The sequence below is a fragment of the Notothenia rossii genome, assembly GCF_949606895.1.
Source record: "Notothenia rossii genome assembly, chromosome: 1".
Lineage (NCBI taxonomy): Eukaryota > Metazoa > Chordata > Actinopteri > Perciformes > Nototheniidae > Notothenia > Notothenia rossii.
The window spans coordinates 37,739,493-37,759,759 of NC_136912.1; the positions used below are offsets into that span (position 1 = coordinate 37,739,493).

Sequence of the window (20,267 nt, forward strand, 5' to 3'; positions counted from 1 at the left end):
TTGATTGCTTTTTTCCCCAACAACAGCTGAAATCCGCCTGAAGGTAATTGTATACATGCATTAAATGATCTAACGTTGCCGGCAGGATTCGAACCTGCGCGGGGAGACCCAAATGGATTTCTAGTCCAACGCCTTAACCACTCTGCCAAAAATGGGGCAAAAGGGACTGCTAGGTGGGGGAAATAAGAGGAAAATGAGGGGGAAATGGAAGGGGAAGAAGGTAAGAAAAAAGGAGACTTTATAGTACTCTAAGGCCAATAAACCCCTTTCTTTTTCACCCATTTACAAAATGTTGAAACCTTTAGCATAGAAAAACAAAAACACAAGTAAACGTATGCTTTCCCATATTATTTTTATTATTTCTGGAATGCCATGACAACTATAAACATCTTATACAACATTATTATGAACACATATAAAAGGGGTACATTCTATACAACATTATTATGAACACAGATAAAAGGGGTACATTCTATACAACATTATTATGAACACAGATAAAAGGGGTACATTCTATACAACAACAGTAAAAAAGATTACTTCTTGTCTAGAGAGCCTTTCCATTCTGCAATGGTCTGTCCAGATGCTGGACAGTACCATTTACCCTTAAGCTGGGTATGGCCAGTGCTCTTTCTTTTCGACTGACCACAGCTTTTGCATTGGTAGTGGTAGTCCTCTTTTATGAGTCGCTTCTTCGGTGGCTCCCCTCTTGCCGCAAGCACCTGGTCCTCTTTTGCTGTCTTTTCATGCCGCCATTTCCTGCGCCTATTTAGGTCGACAGAGGATTTGTCGACTGAGGAATGCTGAGGAATAGGGGCTTGTGAAGATGAAGCAGTAGACGGAGCAGGTGGAAGGTGACCCGGGCCTGCAGGCACGGGGAACTGCCATGAGGCAGGAGATGGTGCTGGAGGCATGGGGTACTGCCATGAGGCAGGAGATGGTGCTGAAGGCATGGGGTACTGCCAGGAAGCAGGAGATGCTGCTGGAGGCATGTGGTACTGCCAACATGCAGGAGATGGGGCTTGTGGAAGGTGACCCTGCGTGTGCGTGGATGAAGCAGAAGAACCTGAGTCAGCTCTGGCACTGCGGCGCTGGCGTATCAATGCCTCACCCTCCCTATTGTCAGGCTCCTGGATTTCTATGATAACATGTCCGTGCTGCACAGGTTCAGTAGGGAGCTCCCTCGGTAATGGCAAGGAATCCTCAGCTGCCGTTGCCTTTTCGGGGAGCTGCACTCCTTGGAGCAATGAGTCCCGAGCGGTTCTTTTTTGTCTGTCTTGTAACCTAGAAAGAAATACAACATATTGAGAATTTCATACAAAGTGAATCCATCTAAAGTGCAGCTGTTAAAGAGAATGTAGCCAACATATCTTACCAACAAGACACAGTGGTATTGTTTATAGTAACAAGCACCAAGTCGGTCTGCTCCTGTATGACGAGGCTGTCTTCCAGCAGTTGTTTAATGTGGACGTATGATTTCACCATCGACTGCGGAATAGGCAAGGTTTTACCCTTGCTGTCTTTGGGGCGGTTTCTTGCCAGCTCAAACTCCTTCAAAAGCCTGAGTGAAACACATTCACATATGCGGTTGGCATCAGGTTTCAGAGCAGCCTGACCATGGGTCATGAATAGTCTGTGAAGGAGAAAGAAGATTTATAAATATTATACGAATATACAGTACAACCCCACTTCACAAATGGACTATACCAGTTCATTTGTCTGAATCCATTACTAAGAGGCTAAAATGCTGTGAGGGTTAGACATACAAAACAGCTACTTACTACTAACAATAATGACAATTAAGATATATGTGAATTATGTAATGTGTGCATCCACTATAAGTCAGTTCACCTTTCAGCTGCTTGTTGGCCTGGCACAGAGCCACTTCGTTTCCTGGAAGCTCTCCATGGTCCAGGCAAGGTCCTTTTTTTGGACTTCAGGCTATAGGTTGTGGGTTGCTTATCCATTTGATGTAGCTTTGAATACAGCCTCACAATCTCATCCGTCTCGCCTACTGACAATGCCGTTATTGTTCTATTAAGTAGAACAAGATACTTGGCCAAGTCATCCACAGCCTCACATCCCTGAACACCTCGAGAATCACAGCGGGTATTCTGAAAAATGAACAACCATTGACAAATGATTAATAAATGGTCACTTGACCTGAGCCGATGTCCTGGGCGCAGAGATGTTTTTGTTAGAAGTACACATATGACAGGACTGTGAGACATCACCGTGCTATAAGCACACAACACCAATTGACTATTTGAGACTTAATGAAACAAGTTATTCATAGCATGTGCGGAGCAATAATTAATCCAGAAGAATTTAAAAACAATGTGATTTTACAATAGGTCAGAATACCTGAGAGGTTGTGTAAGTGGACGTGTCGGGTGAGTCAGCAGGAAGAGAAATAGTGGATTCATGCTGGGGCCCTTCAGGTGGGCTCTCAGCTGCATCACTTTGGGGGGATAGTGCCAACGGCTGTACAGCCGTACCGGCCATGAGAGACAAACAGTTGAGTAAAAATATCCTTGAAATTGATATTGCCATAAAAATGTATCTAAATGCATGCAACACAAAAAGACAAATGTAACCTATGCGATAAAAACATAATTCAAAGCATGTATGTTCTTCTAGAATTCATATGCCAGGGCAATAAAACAATAATCAGATTACCTGAGATGATGTGTGAGGTGATGTGTGGTGAGATACAGGGAGCAGAAAAGCACCGCGGGGTGCTGAAGTGTCCACTTCCGAGGGGCGCTGACTGAGGATCTCCACTGCATCACTAATTGTGATGTCAAGGCACTCCTCCTCCTCCTGAACTTCAACCTGGCGGTCTGGAACAATGGTGCCAAGTTCACTGTCCTGTTGTGGACCCAGTAGATCTCCTCTGTCAGACTGAGCCAGCAAATACTCCACAGCAATACGCTCAGGAAAAGACAAGTTGCTACTAGAAAGAACAAGAACAGAAAGGCCTAGTTGCAGTGAAAATGGGGTGTCCTGAAGTGACTTACCAGTGGGTTTCCCAGGGGGGATGAATTCTGGTAGTAGCGCATAACTAAGAACTCGCTGGCTGAGGGCATTTAAATGAGTCTTCAGTCGGACACCGTAGATCCTGGTTTGTGAAGCACCACTCACATGTACAGCTGCATGGGCTCGATTCATGTTCCATCTGAAACTCCCTTCAAGCATGTACATTTGCGTGTGCATCGCATTAGATCTCCAGCCTTAAAAAAAGGAAAACATTTTAAATGTAATTTGCATTTATGAAGCGATGATACACTTTTCCCCATGTGTGCAATCTATGAGACACTTGAGACTGTTTTTATGACAATTCAAAAGCAGAATTTTTTATATATTATTTTGACCCGGGATGAAAGTGTTCTGATGCCGATGGAAGCTCTCCACAGAAGAGGAACCTCTGCCACATCTTAGGACATCCAGAACCTTACTGCCCTTTTGTAGACCTGATCCGACTTTGGTGTACAGTTCCACACCAGGGGGATCCTGAATGCATGTCAAATGTTTTTGTTGAACCTCCCACACACGTCATGCTCTCAGGATTGATAAGCCTCAAGCCTGATGTGTCAGTGAGCTCCCACATTGAGTTGAGCAAATCTTGGATGTGGGCACGGCTTTCCTCTATCCCACGAGTTCTCCTCCTGCAGTGTTTCGCCAGTTCGCTGGAGCTGATGTTGGCCAGAACTTGCGCTTCTGAAGGAGCCTGACCAGCATGTAATTTCTTGAGCTCTGAAGTCTTTGCTTCTTTCAGATGGCTAATGTCATCCTAGTCCCACTCAAAAATGCAGCTTGACATTTTGGAACAGAAAGTGCCATACAGGGGATGGTGTTCTGTAGTGAGACCAGTTGTGAATCGCCTCATGTAGTGGAAAATATCCAATTTAACCTGTGTTTTCCAAGGTCGAAACCAAACTTGAACCGGGGTTAAACCTGTGCAAAGAAATAATCAAGGTGTGAATGTAAGCATGTTATTAAAATACAAATGTAAACGTAACTGATGAGGGAAGACCAGGTAAGTAGTTGAATGAGCAGAATGTCAGGTGTAAAAGCAGAAGAGCATCTGGTGGAAAGGCAGGGAATGGCAATTGATGGTTTAGAAGAAGTGGGAATGTCATCGTGGAAAGACCCTTCTTATTGGTGCCTCCTCGTCTCATCCAGGACACACACCTTAATATATGAATGTGTGTGTGCTGTGTAAAATAATAATAATAATAATAATACAAATGTTGGTAATATGTAATTTTCACCTTATGCCACGTTGCAGTTTGAATACAAAATAAACAATATACATAAATAAAATACACATATGATGCTGCATCAAATATAATTTTAAATGGTTTAAAAGGATGTCTCTTTTTTTTAATGCCTTTTGCACTGAATCCTCTCTCCTTATGTCTCTCCCTTAGATTTGAGGCAAGGGAAGTGGGAAAAGAAATCAAAGATGTACAATCTTAGACTGGTGGTATTCATATAGAATGAAGTACCTTATTCTAAACAAGAAGAGTCTTATGTTTACACGTTTGTAAAGGTTTTCATTTTGTGCGTGCAATAAATAACACAATGATACACAAACAGTCAAAACGCCTAATACCTGTGTCGTTGCAGCAATCTCGGTCCACATATATGACTTCTGGCTCTGGCTCCCCAGCGTCTTGGTAGCGCTTGACGATGCCTTGGCCTTGGCAAGTCCTCTAGACCAGCTCCCTCACCAGTGGTTAGGACACAGTTCAGAACCTCGCCACATTCATTACTGACGTTTGTCATCCATGTGGCCGTGTCTGCTATGGCCCCGGCAAGTTTCCTAGTGATCTATAAAACATGTAAATCCAATATAAAAACATAATCAAGTGTAACTCATGACAATGAATTCAAACCTAGAACATTAACAAATATTTTTCTGCACCTTCTTTGTGGAGTCCAGTTTTAAGATCCTGCCATATGTGGATGTGATTATACCCTTCATCTCCTCCAGATGACCCAGGATCTTATTGGCATGGACCGTCTCAAACCACTGTGCTGGAGGTAGGGGGCTGAAGCGCGGTGGACTCATATAGACTGCTACATCAGATTGAGTCATTGCGCTCCTCTTTTTGTGGAGCTCACAGTCAGCCAAGTACTCTATTGTATGCCTTGCCCACTCCTCGCTGTGGACTTCCTCCAGTGCTTGCTGCAGGTAGCTGGAGCTGTTCCCTACAGTCCGAGGTTTAAGCATGGTCACACACTTCCTGTCCAGAGCCAGCTGTGCTGTGAGAACTGAAGGAAACCTGTTCCTGTGAGCAGGATCTAACTGAACCAATAAATCCGCACTCCAAGGACACACAGGGATCATGCACTGACTGCACCGAGGATAGTCACCGCCGACCAAGTAGTACCGTGAATCAAGGTCGATGACTTCCCGTACCTTAGGGTATATCCCTGAGTGATGCATCTTCCTACCGCACTGAGCGTACTTCAGTGGAATACCCCACATCCTCATCGGTGCCCACAGAAACATCGGCTGCCTGTAGTAGTTCATGGGTTCAGGTGGAGCAGTTGTAAGTTTTGGTGGATTTGGGGGATGGAACCAGTTCTGGGAGAACTGTTGCCTAAGCTGTCCTGTGGGCTCGTAGAGACACGTGGCAATCCACTCCTGGTCGGCTGGTTTGATGATCCGCTTGAGCTGGTTTGGGAGAAACCTCACCCAATTCACCTCGGGCGGCCTCAGATGACGAGAGATGGAGATGTGTGAAAAAGAGGAGAAGGAGGAGGTTGTGGCTGTTGCGGTATAGGAGTCTGTTGTGTTGGTGGTGCAGAGGTGTGTTGTGTTGGTGGTGCAGAGGTGTGTTGTGTTGGTGGTGCAGAGGTGTGTTGTGTTGGTGGTGCAGAGGTGTGTTGTGGTGGCTGTTGTTTTTCAATCCTGCTGGTGCTCGAAAGATGGGAATCTTCAATGTGTTTGAGTAGCTCCATTGCACCCCTGGTCTTCTGTCCACACTGCTCACAACACTGCTCTGCATGAAAGTCAGCCAAATGCTCAAAAAAGTCTTCAGCACAAATATCCATACTACAGTGAGAGCAGTTGATATGAGTGCTTGAACTGCTCTGTGTGGCGGTGACAGCTGGACGGCATGATGCACCTGCACTGCTCTGCGTGGCGGTGACAGCTGGACGGCATCATGCACCTGCATTGCTCTGTGTGGCGGTGACAGCTGGAGGGCATGATGCACCTGCACTGCTCTGTGTGGCGGTGACAGCTGGAGGGCATGATGCACCTGAGCTGCTCTGTGTAGCGGGGACTGACTGCTGTGTCCCTGAACTTGAGCTGCATGCTGCTTCCAAGTTCTGACTTCCTGATGCAGCTGCCTGATCACCTGACTAAAAGTAATCAAAGTCAACTTTATTGTCAATCTTCTGCTTGTATGATACAGACAGGGAGATCGAAATGCTGTTTCTCACAATCCCGAGGGAGTACATATACATGTGTGTATGACTTAATAAATCTGAGTGAATATACATTTTGAATGTTATTGTTAACAAGGGTAAAGCAATTCAAGCATAGCTAGGGACATAATTGCAAACAATGCATTTTCCTGTGCAGACACCTAAAAGTGAATACACATTGGCTTATGGCAACAATCGTCAGTGCAGGATTAACTTAAACTGAATTATCTAACTTAAATATAACCATCACTCACCACATGATATCCACATTTGCAGAGGATTCTTCTGCCGAAGATATCAATGTACCGGACTTGGAGGTTGAATATAGGTGTCAAAGGACAGGCGTCAATACGCTGATTGACAGACTTCCATTTCTTGGCCTTTGGTCTCTGTCCCGTGCTGAATCGGTGCTTCCCCTGGGCATACTGGTGCATGATACCAGCCCAACAACCGTCAGGTTTACCTGTCTTCGTCATCACTGAAATATCAAGGAAAATGTCAGTTGGTGAAATTAGATAAATATACATAGAAAAGGATATATACTGTAAACATGACAATGTATTGTCATTGATTTGTTCTACTTAGCAGTATGTAATTACATAAGCGCCAGCCACATTTAGCAGCAGCAGCAATATTAATTGAAGAACACAGTAATGCATTAATAATTATTATGAAGTGTTATAATATGTATTAAGCATATGAGAATGTAAATGCAGTACCTTTAGCTGTGATTATATTACTTTAACTGAATAAAAATATCTGAGTAGTTATTTTCAAGTCAATACAATATTAGTTATAATAGTGCAATATCGCAAATGTGCTGTAGGTGGGACAGATATTAACAGTATGCCACTTTTTCACTGTAGCACTAACGTTATAGGCTATATAACGGCATTTTATTATTAAGTCCTGTTGAGGCAGAATCTCTGCTTCGCGCGTTCCTCTATGAGTTTGTTTTACAAGAAGGAAAAGTCAAAGCACCAGGATAAGGGTTAAACAATAATCTGCTTTAATGGTGGAACATACAATACGTCACAAAACAATTCAAAAGGGGCCCCCCTTCGGGTGCCCCTGCTCTGGTCCTCTCCTGGGAGAGGTCTTACCCCTCGGCCGTATGAAGAAAAGAAGAGAGCGAACCAAAGGAAAACACAGGCTTTCATACTAAAAACACAGGAGGAGGTGTGTGAATGCTTCCCCCAGAGGTCATCTCATTGGGAGAGACCAACACATGGCCTGTCGTACCCAATCAGCGCGACACAGCAGAAGAAACCCGGAAACAAAAAGTCTCTTTCAGTTTGACGAAAACCAGATACCTTTTGGTGTCTGGAATGAACCTGCTCTAAATAACAAGTTTCCTTATCTTATTTCACATCTTGCAGCCAGCACACACACATTCCCCTTTATGGCTCTTTGTCTCTGTGGCCATCTTCCCCCCCTCAGTTGTTAAAGCACCTTTCGTTTCACCTACTCTTGGCATCTTTTAAGATATAGTTGGATTATACAAATATCACATGTGAGTTACCTTAATATCCACAATACCGAGGAAAACACTACTGCTATTCTTGATACAAAGTAATTAAACACACACATATATTTATCATGTAGACTTCCCTAATATTTGACATGCTGGAGATCTTTTAAGAAGAATGTCCCCTCCCCCAGCTCTCTCGTCCCTGTCATAAAAGCTGCTTCCATTTCATATAGAGTAATAAAACATGTTTAAGCTAATTTCTCCACAATGTTTGTAGCCATTTAGTACCCACACATGAAAGAATAAAAACAGAGGTATAGTTGAACAGTAATCACGCAGCACATATATTTACTGCAATGAAAACACACACACATCTGCCCTAAGCCTGTGTAACGCACCCTATTTTTTACGATGGAAACATTCCAGAGATTTGGAGCTATGCCCAAATAAGGATGTCCCCTGCTCACATCCCACTCTAAACACAAAGACTTCACCTCTCTATATTTGGGAGGAAAAATGTAATTTATCACACATGACATACATGAATATATATAAGGTGACATTAAAATAAATATATCACAGTCCGCACACTTCTAAAATAATCGTGTGTACAAAGCTACAAATTATCCGTACAGTTACAGCGAGCAAATCCACGGTTACTACCACACAACATTTACTGCTATTTTGACCCAGAAAGAGTTCAACTTTGAACTATGTGTAATCAATAATATCTTCCGCTATGTCGGGTGTCCCTTCTATGCTACAATAATTATGACCGAGGTTGGTTTACTATAAATGTCAGACAGATATAAAACGCAAAAACGTTAGCATGAGCTAACTTTAACAACGGGAGCTAACTTTAACAACGGGACGGATGCCCGATGCGGCGAATCTCGGAATAAACACGGTTACAACTATTACAAATTACTTTCCCCGGATGAAAATATCATGGCCAGCTTTCAGATAGAGTATTTTCGTGTAATTAATACAAGTTCATTGTTATTACCTGTTTTTCTTTTCTTCGTCTTCTTCTTCCGGAGATGGAGAGAGGGAGGAGGTGCGAACCTTTTGCCCCATGTCACGTGTAGGGGTAGCTGCCCTGTCATTGGGTGTCGGTTAGGACCTGTTAGGGCCTGGGTCGGAACTTCGTTCGGAACTGTTAGGAACTGTTCGGAACTGTTAGGAACTGTTAGGAATTGGTAGGACTTGAGTTGGCAGTCCAACCGGCGGAGGTGACGCGGCCACGACAACACAAAAACTAGATTTCTAAGCAATTTCACAAATAGTCAGGACTTTCTCAAAACCTGAGAAGAACAAGTCAACCTTTCTTACAAATGGAATTAAGCTTCGGCTTTTTTTACCTTGCCCTTGTGATACATGATGCATGCTGATACATGCTTTTATGTGCTCCTTTTCAATACTTTTTACACTTTAGCCGCGTTCACACCGGAGTAATTTTCCCACTTTAGTTCCGATATAGTTCCGAAATGTCGCGTTCACACCAAAAAGAGCCGGAACTAAAATTAGTTCATGAGAACCTTTTTACCCCCTTTTCCGTCCCTGCTAGAGAGCAGGGACTCTCATGCGGCTCTCTTGTGAGAAAAGAGCTATATTTCTGATTGGCTGGGCGGATTGCAAACCACGCCCCGTAAAACTCAAAAAAAGTGTTGTGAAGCCACGATTTTATTAGCATTATTAGCATTTGCCTTAGCCCAGCGCAGAAACGCAGAGAGACTAACTTATGGCAACACAAAATAAAACATGGGAGCGGTGGAGATGAGGAGGTGTCGGCGTTCTGGCGATTTGCTCCGAAGGCTTCAGTAGAAGCTGCTGGGAGTCCCAGCATCTTCTACTGAAGCCAGTCCCCAACAACCGGGGATTTCCGGCCGGGGATTTTGGGCGGCAGTATACGCCGTGAAGTTGTTTGCGGCCTGCCAGTAAACCCAAAGCAGAAGAAGAAGAAGTGACGACAGCGGCTTCATTTACCTAATCCACCCCCAGGGACTTATTCCGGTGTGAACGTGATCTGTACTAAAGAGTTCTGATGAACTAAGTTCTCATGAACCTTTGTGGGAAAAGTATTGCGGTGTGAATGCGCCTATTAACCCGTACAACAGAGACATCCTTGACTGCGACCATAATATTAGTTGGAGGTTCCGGGGATTGAACTCGGGGCCTCATACATGCAAAGCATGCACTCTACCACTGAGCTACATCCCCTGCTCTTTCTTCTGTTTCTTTCCCTTTCCTTCAGATCCTTGGATAAAGGAAGATCTCAGAAGGATATACATTAAGTTAATTCTGCCCATACTAGGCTTTAAAATCCAAATTGCTCTCTATTTTTCCCAGGTTCATCCTGGATTTGAGCCCGGGACTTCTCGTACCCTAATGGAGAATGATAAAAGACTCAACATGTTTTATCTTTCCTTTGCACACCACTATATCACCATTTTTGGCCAAAAACGTTTACATTGCCAAGTTTTAAATTTGTATGGTCATTTGTACTAAAAAATGCCCTGCATTTGAAAATAATGCAAACACTTGTATTGGAGGAATGGGACCAGGCATCTTTGAGATAATACAATTTTGTTCAGGAAGCCAAATTTAAAGGTCTGGAAAGTAGTGACAATAATTCTTGTTTCCACAGTTCAGTCACGCGTTCTGTAGGGTCATGCTAGTTATGGCGAATGTGGCTTACGTAGCCTGATGCCTCTCCCTGGAAAAGGTATTATATTTTGGCTATTTCACCCGGTTCTTGCTACTGGGGAAACTGCCCGGTCTCGGGTGTCCCCCAACGGCCTGTGTCCAGCCGTTTCCTGCCCCCTACTCATCCATATATTCCTCCGAACTGCGGGTTTGACTCTGATGGCCGGGAGGGTGTGCTGCATTGGGGTGGGGGATTTCCCCCACTCTGCGTGTCTCTTCCTTCCCGGGCCGGCCTATATGAAGCGTGACCATGACGCACCGTCTGACTCAGGGGTCCGGGTCCCGCAGCGGGGTTTGAGGTTCCACCGACACGGTTCACCCGGCAAACACGGTTGTTTCTCGAACCCTCCACTGTTGTTTAGCGGGTGTAACTAAAATACAAGATGTCGTTATTTTGTATATATACATGTATATATATATACATATATATATAGATATTCACTCTTAATAGTTTGATATTCACTCTTAATAGTTTGATCTGTGCTCTCTATAAAGGCCGATCAGGAGAGCTGGATCTGATCGATATGGACATAAACGCGAGTGAAGTATAACCGGACGCGAGACAGAGATCAGATCAGCTGCTTCATAATCACCTGAAGCCTCGCCCACTGTTTAGCGCGCTGCATGAGAAACTGACAGGCTGTCAGGAGAGAGAGGGAGAGAGGAAAAGAGAGGATCCGTTTCTCCCGTGTTATTATTCAAAGTTAATGTAAACGTTTGAATAATTTACTTCATCTACTACGAGCAGTTTCTTTGAATGTAATAATTATGTTGTTTGTTGTTTGTGGAATCATTTATTGAAAAATGAATCTGAATTTTTCGATCTGTTACGATTATAAACTGAAGCAATATAAAAATAACTCCCATTAACTGAGTTTTCAACATCAGCATATCCGGTCCTAGTCCGGTAATTACCTGCTAACGGAAACTCTTGCAATTCTTATTATTATTATTGAAACATGACCGTTAAGTTTCAAACTTGTCCCGTAAAATTAATTCTGTCCGGACATTTGAACGGCGAGAAAAAATATTAGCGGAAACCCATATAATAAGTGTCAGTGCGATTTTATTTATTTTTAGCGTGCATTTCCCGTTCGGAAAGTGGTGCTGTACTGAGAGTAAACAATACAAGGTGTCGCTATTTCCCCCACCCCAACGCAGCACATCCTCCCGGCCATCAGAGTCAAACCCGCATTTCGGAGGAACCGACCACCAGAGCACCGGCACTAGGTGGGGCCGGCAGAGGTCCTCCCATGGTGGGTCGCGTTTGCCACTCGATTAATGAGAGGAGAGGAGAAAAATGCTACAAAAATGGTCAAAATCCGTTAATATATGGATGAGTGGGGGGGGAAACGGCTGGACACAGGCCGTGGGGGGACACCCGAGACAGCACAGTGTCCCCGGTAGAAGGAACCGGTTGAAATATCCAAAAATAATAATAATAGAACCGGGGTACATAGGGGGAAAAGTGAAAAAAAGTGTCCGAAAAAAACTCCGAAAATAGGCACTCGTGAGGCGGGTACACTCCCCTGTCAATTCCCGTTACATTCCTCCATGGTGTCATTTGAGCGAAAAATGGCTAAGTCAACTTTTACGAGAACCATGCTGGTGGGGTCAAAAGGGCTTGACCAAGGCCGACCCAAAGTGCAATGGGAGCGGACTAATCACCTCCGTGATGAGTCTCCATCGTGATTTGAAAACTTCAATCAGACGAGTCCTTCGGGGGGCGGGCAAAAAACGTGTACGTCAGAATCGTCACTTCCTGTTCTGAGAGTGGAGGTGTCCTGAGAGAGGAGCCTACACCGGAACTGTCCTGAGAGTGGAGGCCTGCAGGCAGGCTCCCATGAGCTTGTTAGCCTATGCTAGCTTGGGAGAATCGAAAAACGGGTTTCAGCTCTTTACCCTTTTTCGAATCAAGCATGAGCAGGAGTTAGGTGCTGATGTCAAACAACAAATGCTAACCGGCTCCGCCCACTTTGGGCTTACAGCAACATATGGGTGACGTCAAGGACACTATGTCCATTTATATGTACGTTCTATGTTCCATATGTATATTAGAGGTCATGTCTGCTCAGGGACAACCGGACAAGTAACAGTTTCTTCAAGTTAAAGGCCCAGTGAAGTGCATATTTTTGCACCAAAATGAAATGGCAGTTTCATTCCTTACATATCATTGTGCCTGTTGTTAAGTATTATTATTTGATGACGCCCTTAGTCTGTGTACTACGGTAGCAGTCGCACTGTTATTCTGTTCTTGTATGAAGGTACGTCCTAATGTGACGTCACTACGTTGACTGTTGTCAGTCTGTGAATAAACTTACCGGAGACATGCTGAAGAGAATACCGAGTCTGATTTACTTATTGTTCATACGCGATTCATGTGCACCCAAGCTTAACAGGTTATGGGCCCAGGCAGAGTTGGACACAAACCGACTTGGAGATAAGTGAGTTAGATTATCGGAAGAAGTGTTACGCGACGTATTACGCGTTAGCCAATTAAGCTAACAAGCTAGCTTAGCAAGTGAAGTATATTAGCAAGCTAGTAGCCCTCGCGGTAAAGTTGGCGCGCAAAAATGGCAAGCAGAGCAACAGGTCTCCTGGCACCGCAGCTCTTATTCAAAGGATGTGAAGATAAGTATGACCTTTGGGAAACAAGATTCCTAGGCTGCTTACATACTCTGAGGCTAAAAGAGACTATCTTACATGAGCCCACCGGTGCTGATCAAGAACAGCTAGATGCAGATAGAAGGAAGAATGCTGATTGCTATGCTGAGCTAATAAGGCTGATAGATGATAAGAGCCTGTCGCTAATAAGACATGAGGCCGCAGATGACGGCAGGAAGGCTCTGAAAATACTGAAAGAACATTATTCAGGGAAAAGCAAGCCGAGGATAATAAACTTATACACGTCGTTAACGAGGCTGCACATGGCAGACAACGAGAGTGTTACCGACTACATGATAAGGGCAGAGAACGTGATTACAGCCCTGAGAGATGCAGGCGAGACCATGAGTGATGGACTGACCATAGCCATGATACTAAATGGGTTACCAGACTCCTTCAAGCCATTCGCCGTCCATGTAACACAGAACGAAGATAACGTTACGTTCACAGACTTTAGAAGAAGATTAAGGCTCTATGAAGAGTCGGAGAAAATGAACACAGCAGAATCCACAGATAATGTGATGAAAACATGTGCAAGGCAAGGCCGAGGCACCAAGACGCACGCTAGCAACAGAAGAGATGAAGATGCCAATGTGACGTGCTACAAGTGTGGAATAAAAGGACACATATCAAGAAAATGTTTTCGAAAAGTGTGGTGCGGTTACTGCAAAAGGAATACACACGATGAATCACTCTGTAAGAAAAAGGGGGGAGAAGATGGTGCCAGAAAAGTCGCAGAGGAACAGAATGGCGACCAAGACCATCTCTTCAAGGCCAAGCACACAAAGAGCGGTAAACCACCAGACAACGTGAAGATGAAAGGCATCATGGTGGACGCAGGAGCGACATCCCACATCGTGAACGACATCGGAAAGTTTAAAAGCTTCGACGATTCATTCCAGCCCGAGTCTCATTCAGTGGAGTTAGCTGACGGGACCAAGTGCAATGGAACAGCACAGAGAAGAGGAACGGCGGTGATATGTCTATTAGACGACGCCGGACGACAACACAGAGCACAGCTACGGGATGCACTGTACATGCCCTCATACCCACATGACATCTTTTCGGTGGCAAGAGCAACAAACGGAGGGGCGACAATCACCTTCAAGAAAGGGGACAGTCACATGGTTACCAAAGACGGCAGCAGGTTTGACATCCATGAAAGTGTAAATTTGTATTACTTACCAACTGTTGAGGGGAATGTTGACCAATGTAAAGGGTGTCACGACATGCAAACTTGGCATGAAATTTTGGGTCATTGCAATTACGAAGATGTACAAAATTTACAAGGTGTAGTGAAAGGCATGGAGATAAGAGGAAGTGCAGTCAAACCAGCTCAGTTGTGTGAAGTGTGTACACAGGGCAAGTTCACCCAAACGAGAAATAGGGAGCCAGACAAAAAGGCTAAGATGCCCTTAGAACTAGTCCACACAGACTTAGCCGGTCCCATGTCAACACCAAGCATAGAAGGGCACAGATATACACAGTCTTTTACAGACGACTACTCTGGTACTATTTTTGTGTATTTTCTAAGGTCCAAGAGTGATACAGTGCAGGCCACAGAAAGGTTCTTAGCAGACATAGCACCTTACGGAGAAGTTAAGTGTATCCGTTCAGATAACGGCACTGAGTTTACAAGCCGAGACTTCCAGGCACTGTTAACCAAAAATAGGATTAGACACGAGACGTCTGCACCCTATTCACCCCACCAAAATGGTACAGCAGAGAGAGGTTGGCGAACTCTCTATGATATGGGCAGATGCTTACTGATAGAAAGCAAGTTACCAAATAAACTATGGAACTACGCCATACAGACAGCAGCTTATGTAAGGAACAGGTGTTACAGTAGGCGCACAAAGAAAACGCCATACGAGCTGTTCACAGGCAAAGAACCAAATATATCCAAACTTCAGAAATTTGGGTCAGTGTGTTTTGCTTACAAACAAGAGAAGGGAAAGCTCGACCCTAGGTGTGAGCAAGGTGTTTTCATAGGCTATGATAAAAATAGCCCAGCTTACCTGGTGTATTATCCAGACACAGAGAGGGTCCAAAAGCACAGATTGGTAAAATTCACAACAAAGGGGGATAAAGAAAAGGAAACACAAACACCAGAGTCATACAATGAATATGGTGATAGTGATGTACATCCCAGGGTCAAGGACAGCGATGAAAATGTTGTTGATGAATGTGATGTGGGAAATGTGCCAGGTCAAGATACTCAAAGTGGTGCTTCTGGGACTTTACCTGAACAGACTGAACGTACACAGCCGGGTAAAGTCACCGAGACTCCAAACAGAAAAAACCCACCCAGAACCAGGAGGAGACCAGCTCACCTACAGGAGTTTGAGACTGACGATACGGAGGACAAACTGCAAACATGCATGGATTTTTGTTACAGAGCAGTATGCGACATTCCTCAAACCTTCCAGGACGCCATAGCGTCACCCAAATCAAGGCAGTGGAAAAATGCCATAAACGAGGAGATGAGATCACTGGAGGAGAACGAGACCTTCAACCTCACCCAATTGCCACCAGGCAAACGGGCAGTGGGGGGTAGATGGGTCTACGCACTCAAGAGTGACATTGATGGGTCAGACAAGTACAAGGCGCGATTTGTAGCTAAAGGCTACAGTCAGAAACCAGGAATCGACTATGATGAGACATTCTCACCCACAGCTGATATGACAAGTGTAAGAGTACTCATGCAAAAGGCAGCACAGGAGAACTTAATCTTACACCAAATGGATGTTAAAACAGCCTATTTACATGTACCCATTGATTGTGAAATATATATGACACAACCAGAAGGTTATGAGAAACAGTCAAAAACAGGTGAAGAGTTAGTATGCAAGTTGCACAAATCTCTCTATGGTTTAAAGCAGTCAGGCAGAAACTGGAATGCTATGTTACATACATGTTTGACTGAAAATGGTTTTGTAAAAAACCCCGCTGATCACTGTGTGTATACAAGAGAAAAGCACAGCGAAAAGGTAATCCTAATAATATGGGTTGACGATCTCATTATAGCAGCCAGCAACGAGGGTGTATTGGAAAGTGTAAAGGGGATGCTCACTGAAAGGTTCAAAATGAAAAACCTGGGAAAGTTGAAATATTTCTTAGGTATAGATTTTGAGCAAACAGAAGGTCAAGTCAAAATGTCTCAAAAGAGATATGTGAGCAAAATACTGGAGAGATTTGAAATGCAGGATTGCAAGTCCAGAGACACACCATGTGAGCCAAAACTAGAATACACAGCAGACGCTGAAAACATTAAAGAGCCAAGAAAGTACAGGGAGGCAGTAGGAAGTTTAATCTACTTGTCCACATGCACTCGACCAGATATATGTTTTGTGGTCAGTAAACTATCTCAGCACTTTGCTGAACCAACTGAAGAGCACTGGAACACAGTAAAACATGTGTTCAGATACCTTAAAGGTACAGCAGAACAGGGGTTATGCTTTAAGAGAAATGACACAGATAGACTAGGTCTGAGAGTGTACAGTGATGCTGACTGGGCATCAGACGTAACAGACAGACGTAGTACATCAGGATATTGTGCCAGTCTCAGTGAAGGAAGCTCCTTGATCTCATGGAAGGCAAGGAAACAACCTACGGTTGCACTATCTACCTGCGAGGCAGAGTACATGGCCTTAGCATCAGCCATACAGGAATACATCTACTTAGAACAATTACTCAGAGGTATAGACAAATACAAATATGCACAAACAAAGGTGTACGAAGACAACCAAGGTACTATAGCACTAGCCAGAAACCCAGTAAACAGGCAAAGGTGCAAGCACATTGATATTAAGTACCATTTCATAAGGGAGACTGTAAATAGTGGAAAGGTAATTTTGGAATACTGTCCTACTGAGCAAATGATCGCTGATGTGATGACAAAACCAGCCACCAAAATAAAGCTAAAGAGGTTTGCTCAGGATATGTTTGGCACCTAGAAGGGCAAAGAGTTAACATAGTTAAGGTAAAAGAAAAAGAAGCCTTATTTTGTTTTGTTCTCAGGTAACCCAGTAAGCTAAGAGCGAGTGGGGGTGTTAAGTATTATTATTTGATGACGCCCTTAGTCTGTGTACTACGGTAGCAGTCGCACTGTTATTCTGTTCTTGTATGAAGGTACGTCCTAATGTGACGCTACTACGTTGACTGTTGTCAGTATGTGAATAAACTTACCGGAGACATGCTGAAGAGAATACCGAGTCTGATTTACTTATTGTTCATACGCGATTCATGTGCACCCAAGCTTAACACCTGTTCATGGCTAAAATAATTTTTAATAATTCATAATTAATGAATTAATGAATTATTAATTTTGCCGTCTGAGCCTAACGGAAGTTGCAGACGATAGTGGCTGTGACGTCACAAGATGTACCCAGTTGCGATTGTAAACATGGCGGAGACTCTGGAAAGTGATACTAGTGTGAGAGAAATGATTGATTTGGACAGCTTTTCGGACAGGATAGATGAGGAAAGTGATCAATCTGGTGCACTTTGAGGGCAACATTAAGAGATTTACGGATACAGCTCTCAACACTCATATGAAACATATATTTCAATAATCAAAAAACATTGGAATGATTTCTTAACCTATTTTATACAACTAATATTACATAGATGGAAATATTTGTTTACATAGATGACCAAACCCACTGAGATAACTTAGGCTACAGTTTACCTCCCTGAGCTGACGTTATCTCTCTCAGTCCCACAGGAGAGCACTCTCCCTCTCCTTATTGTTGAAACAGCTAATCTCCGTTAGCTCCGAGCTAGCACCAGATGCTAACAACAACCCTGTAACTCTCTCAGTCTCTCTTTCTCTCTCTCTCGAATCGACCAGTGGCCTTTATTTATCATGATCAATCAAAGAATCTCCGAAACAATGACACCAGCCAGGCTCACCTTCATCTTTTGGGAACAGAAACATCGCCACTTCGGCAGACTTGACATTACTACAGCCAGCGGCAATGCATCGTTTCCCCTGTGTTTTTCATCCCTCTTTCTTCACTGTCGCCTCCATTGTCAGGTTTTCTCGATTGGCAATCACTTCCAGTCGACTCCGACACACTTTCCAGGAAAATACTAGCTCAAAAACGTTGAGAAATTCGACTTTGAAAAAGAGAAAAAACGAACGGTGGTGAATGTAAACAGTGCAGCGGCGTCCATCTCGTGACGTCACGCAGTAGATCGCAAGCCACGCCCACGAAGGCAAAGGTGAACTGCAGATTTCCCCGGAAAATTCAAAACTCGTCAAATTTGTTGCTATTCCAACATTTTTTGATATGGGTTCCAATGGACAATTTTGGTCATTACTATACGTATTAGCATAACAGATCATGCACAGGTGCACACTTCACTGGGCCTTTAAAGGGCCCATGTAATGCTTTTCCGGTTATTACTCGTCCCCTTGGGTGTTATGAAGGTTTTTATGCATGTAAACGGTCTGCAGAGTAAAAAACCCTCAAAGTACACCCTGTAGCGAGTAAAACTCTAACACAGAAAATACCTGTCTATGCTGCCCCAGAACGCCTCGTTGGAGATGTCTCATTTTCTATTGTTTTCTTCCTGGGTTCTCTGACGTGTCAATACCCAAATCAACAACAAATGACTGGATTGGTCCAAATGGACCAATCCGCAGAGCACCTCACACACCAGGTGTAGATAACCCCATTTGTGTTATTTGAGACTGAAGGGGATGTTGCATTGTTTTTGTTGCTTTCGTTGCAGTTTTATATATATCTTATAATGTAATTTAGGTGAACTTCCTGTTTCATTTGTATGCTTTTATTTTGAAGTCGAGTTAACAAGGCTGACAGGAAGTGGTTGTAGCTTTTGAAAACAAAGTGACGGAGAAAGTAATATCTTCTATGTAACGGCGGAGAAAGAGAAGGACGGACTGTATATTTAAATGTTAGCACCCCCCGAAGAGGCTCAGGCTCTTACGTTGGGTCTGGAGTTCGAATAAATTCTGGTTCATCAGTAAAGCCTACGACCATTATTCGGAGGGAAATGCTACAGTAAGAGCTTCACCTTCACCAGCTACAAGCTACACCACGCTGCCTGTGGATTGAAGGAACGGCACGGCACACAGATCAGCGAGCTGCAACATCTGGCATGAACAGTAAGAGCTTCACCTTCACCAGCTACAAGCTACAAGCTACACCACGCTGTCTGGGGATTTAAGGAACGGCACGGCACACAGATCAGCGAGCTGCAGCATCTAGCATGAACAGTAAGAGCTTCACCTTCACCGGCTACAAGTTACAAGCTACACCACGCTGCCTGTGGATTTAAGGAACGGCATGGCACACAGATCAGCGAGCTGCAGCATCTAGCGTGAACTAAGAAGGTAAAGAATATGGCTAAACTCAAAATGGGTAACATAAAGGAACAGATAATTAAGCTACAAACGGAAATAAAGGAAAAGATAAGTTTATTACATCAGGAAGATTGTGAAGGCATGTCAAGGCAGGAATTAAAGGAGGAAATTGAATATAAAGAAAAACAACTAGCTGAGCTTCAACTCAAAATGGATGAAACTGACGGGTTAGCATTACCACGTCGTTCAGAACGCCCCACTGTGCAGACAGAGAAAATGCTTGCCTACCAACAGGTTGTAACGAAAGACATTATGAAAATTATCAACGACCGCTTAATGGAAATAGATGGCGATTTTGATGCGGAGCGTGAAAGGCACTGTCTTTGCCAGCTATCAGCCCATGACTACGCACACTCCATTTATGGCACTGCCTCTCATTCAAGCGCCAGTCACCATTCTGAAACCTCGGTCCTAACTGCAAAAAGAGCTGATGCAGCCGCAGAGCTTGCTGCAAAGGAGGCTCAATATAAAGTAATGGAAAAAGAAAGAAAGCATAAGGAAGAAATAAGAATGATGGAGGAGAAACTACACATGCGGAAGTCTATATTAGAGAGTCTACAAACAGAAAGGGAAATGGAGGCTGCTTGTGCC

At 43.9% G+C, this 20,267-nt stretch overlaps 1 protein-coding gene across 1 annotated transcript; it reads right to left on the reverse strand.

Moving 5' to 3' along the window:
• Nucleotides 1–268: 268 nt before the first annotated feature.
• On the reverse strand, nucleotides 269–18,591 carry LOC307047441 (uncharacterized protein). The gene is made up of 11 exons (XM_079694413.1): nucleotides 18,200–18,591; nucleotides 6,699–6,922; nucleotides 4,931–6,378; nucleotides 4,619–4,836; nucleotides 3,375–3,957; nucleotides 3,019–3,233; nucleotides 2,680–2,937; nucleotides 2,365–2,484; nucleotides 1,852–2,114; nucleotides 1,376–1,633; nucleotides 269–1,284 (listed from the first exon to the last, which is right to left on the reverse strand). The coding sequence occupies exons 6-11, from the start codon at nucleotides 3,214–3,216 to the stop codon at nucleotides 537–539; spliced, it is 1,845 nt and encodes a 614-aa protein (XP_079550539.1). The 5' UTR covers nucleotides 3,217–3,233; nucleotides 3,375–3,957; nucleotides 4,619–4,836; nucleotides 4,931–6,378; nucleotides 6,699–6,922; nucleotides 18,200–18,591; the 3' UTR covers nucleotides 269–536.
• Nucleotides 18,592–20,267: the final 1,676 nt, after the last annotated feature.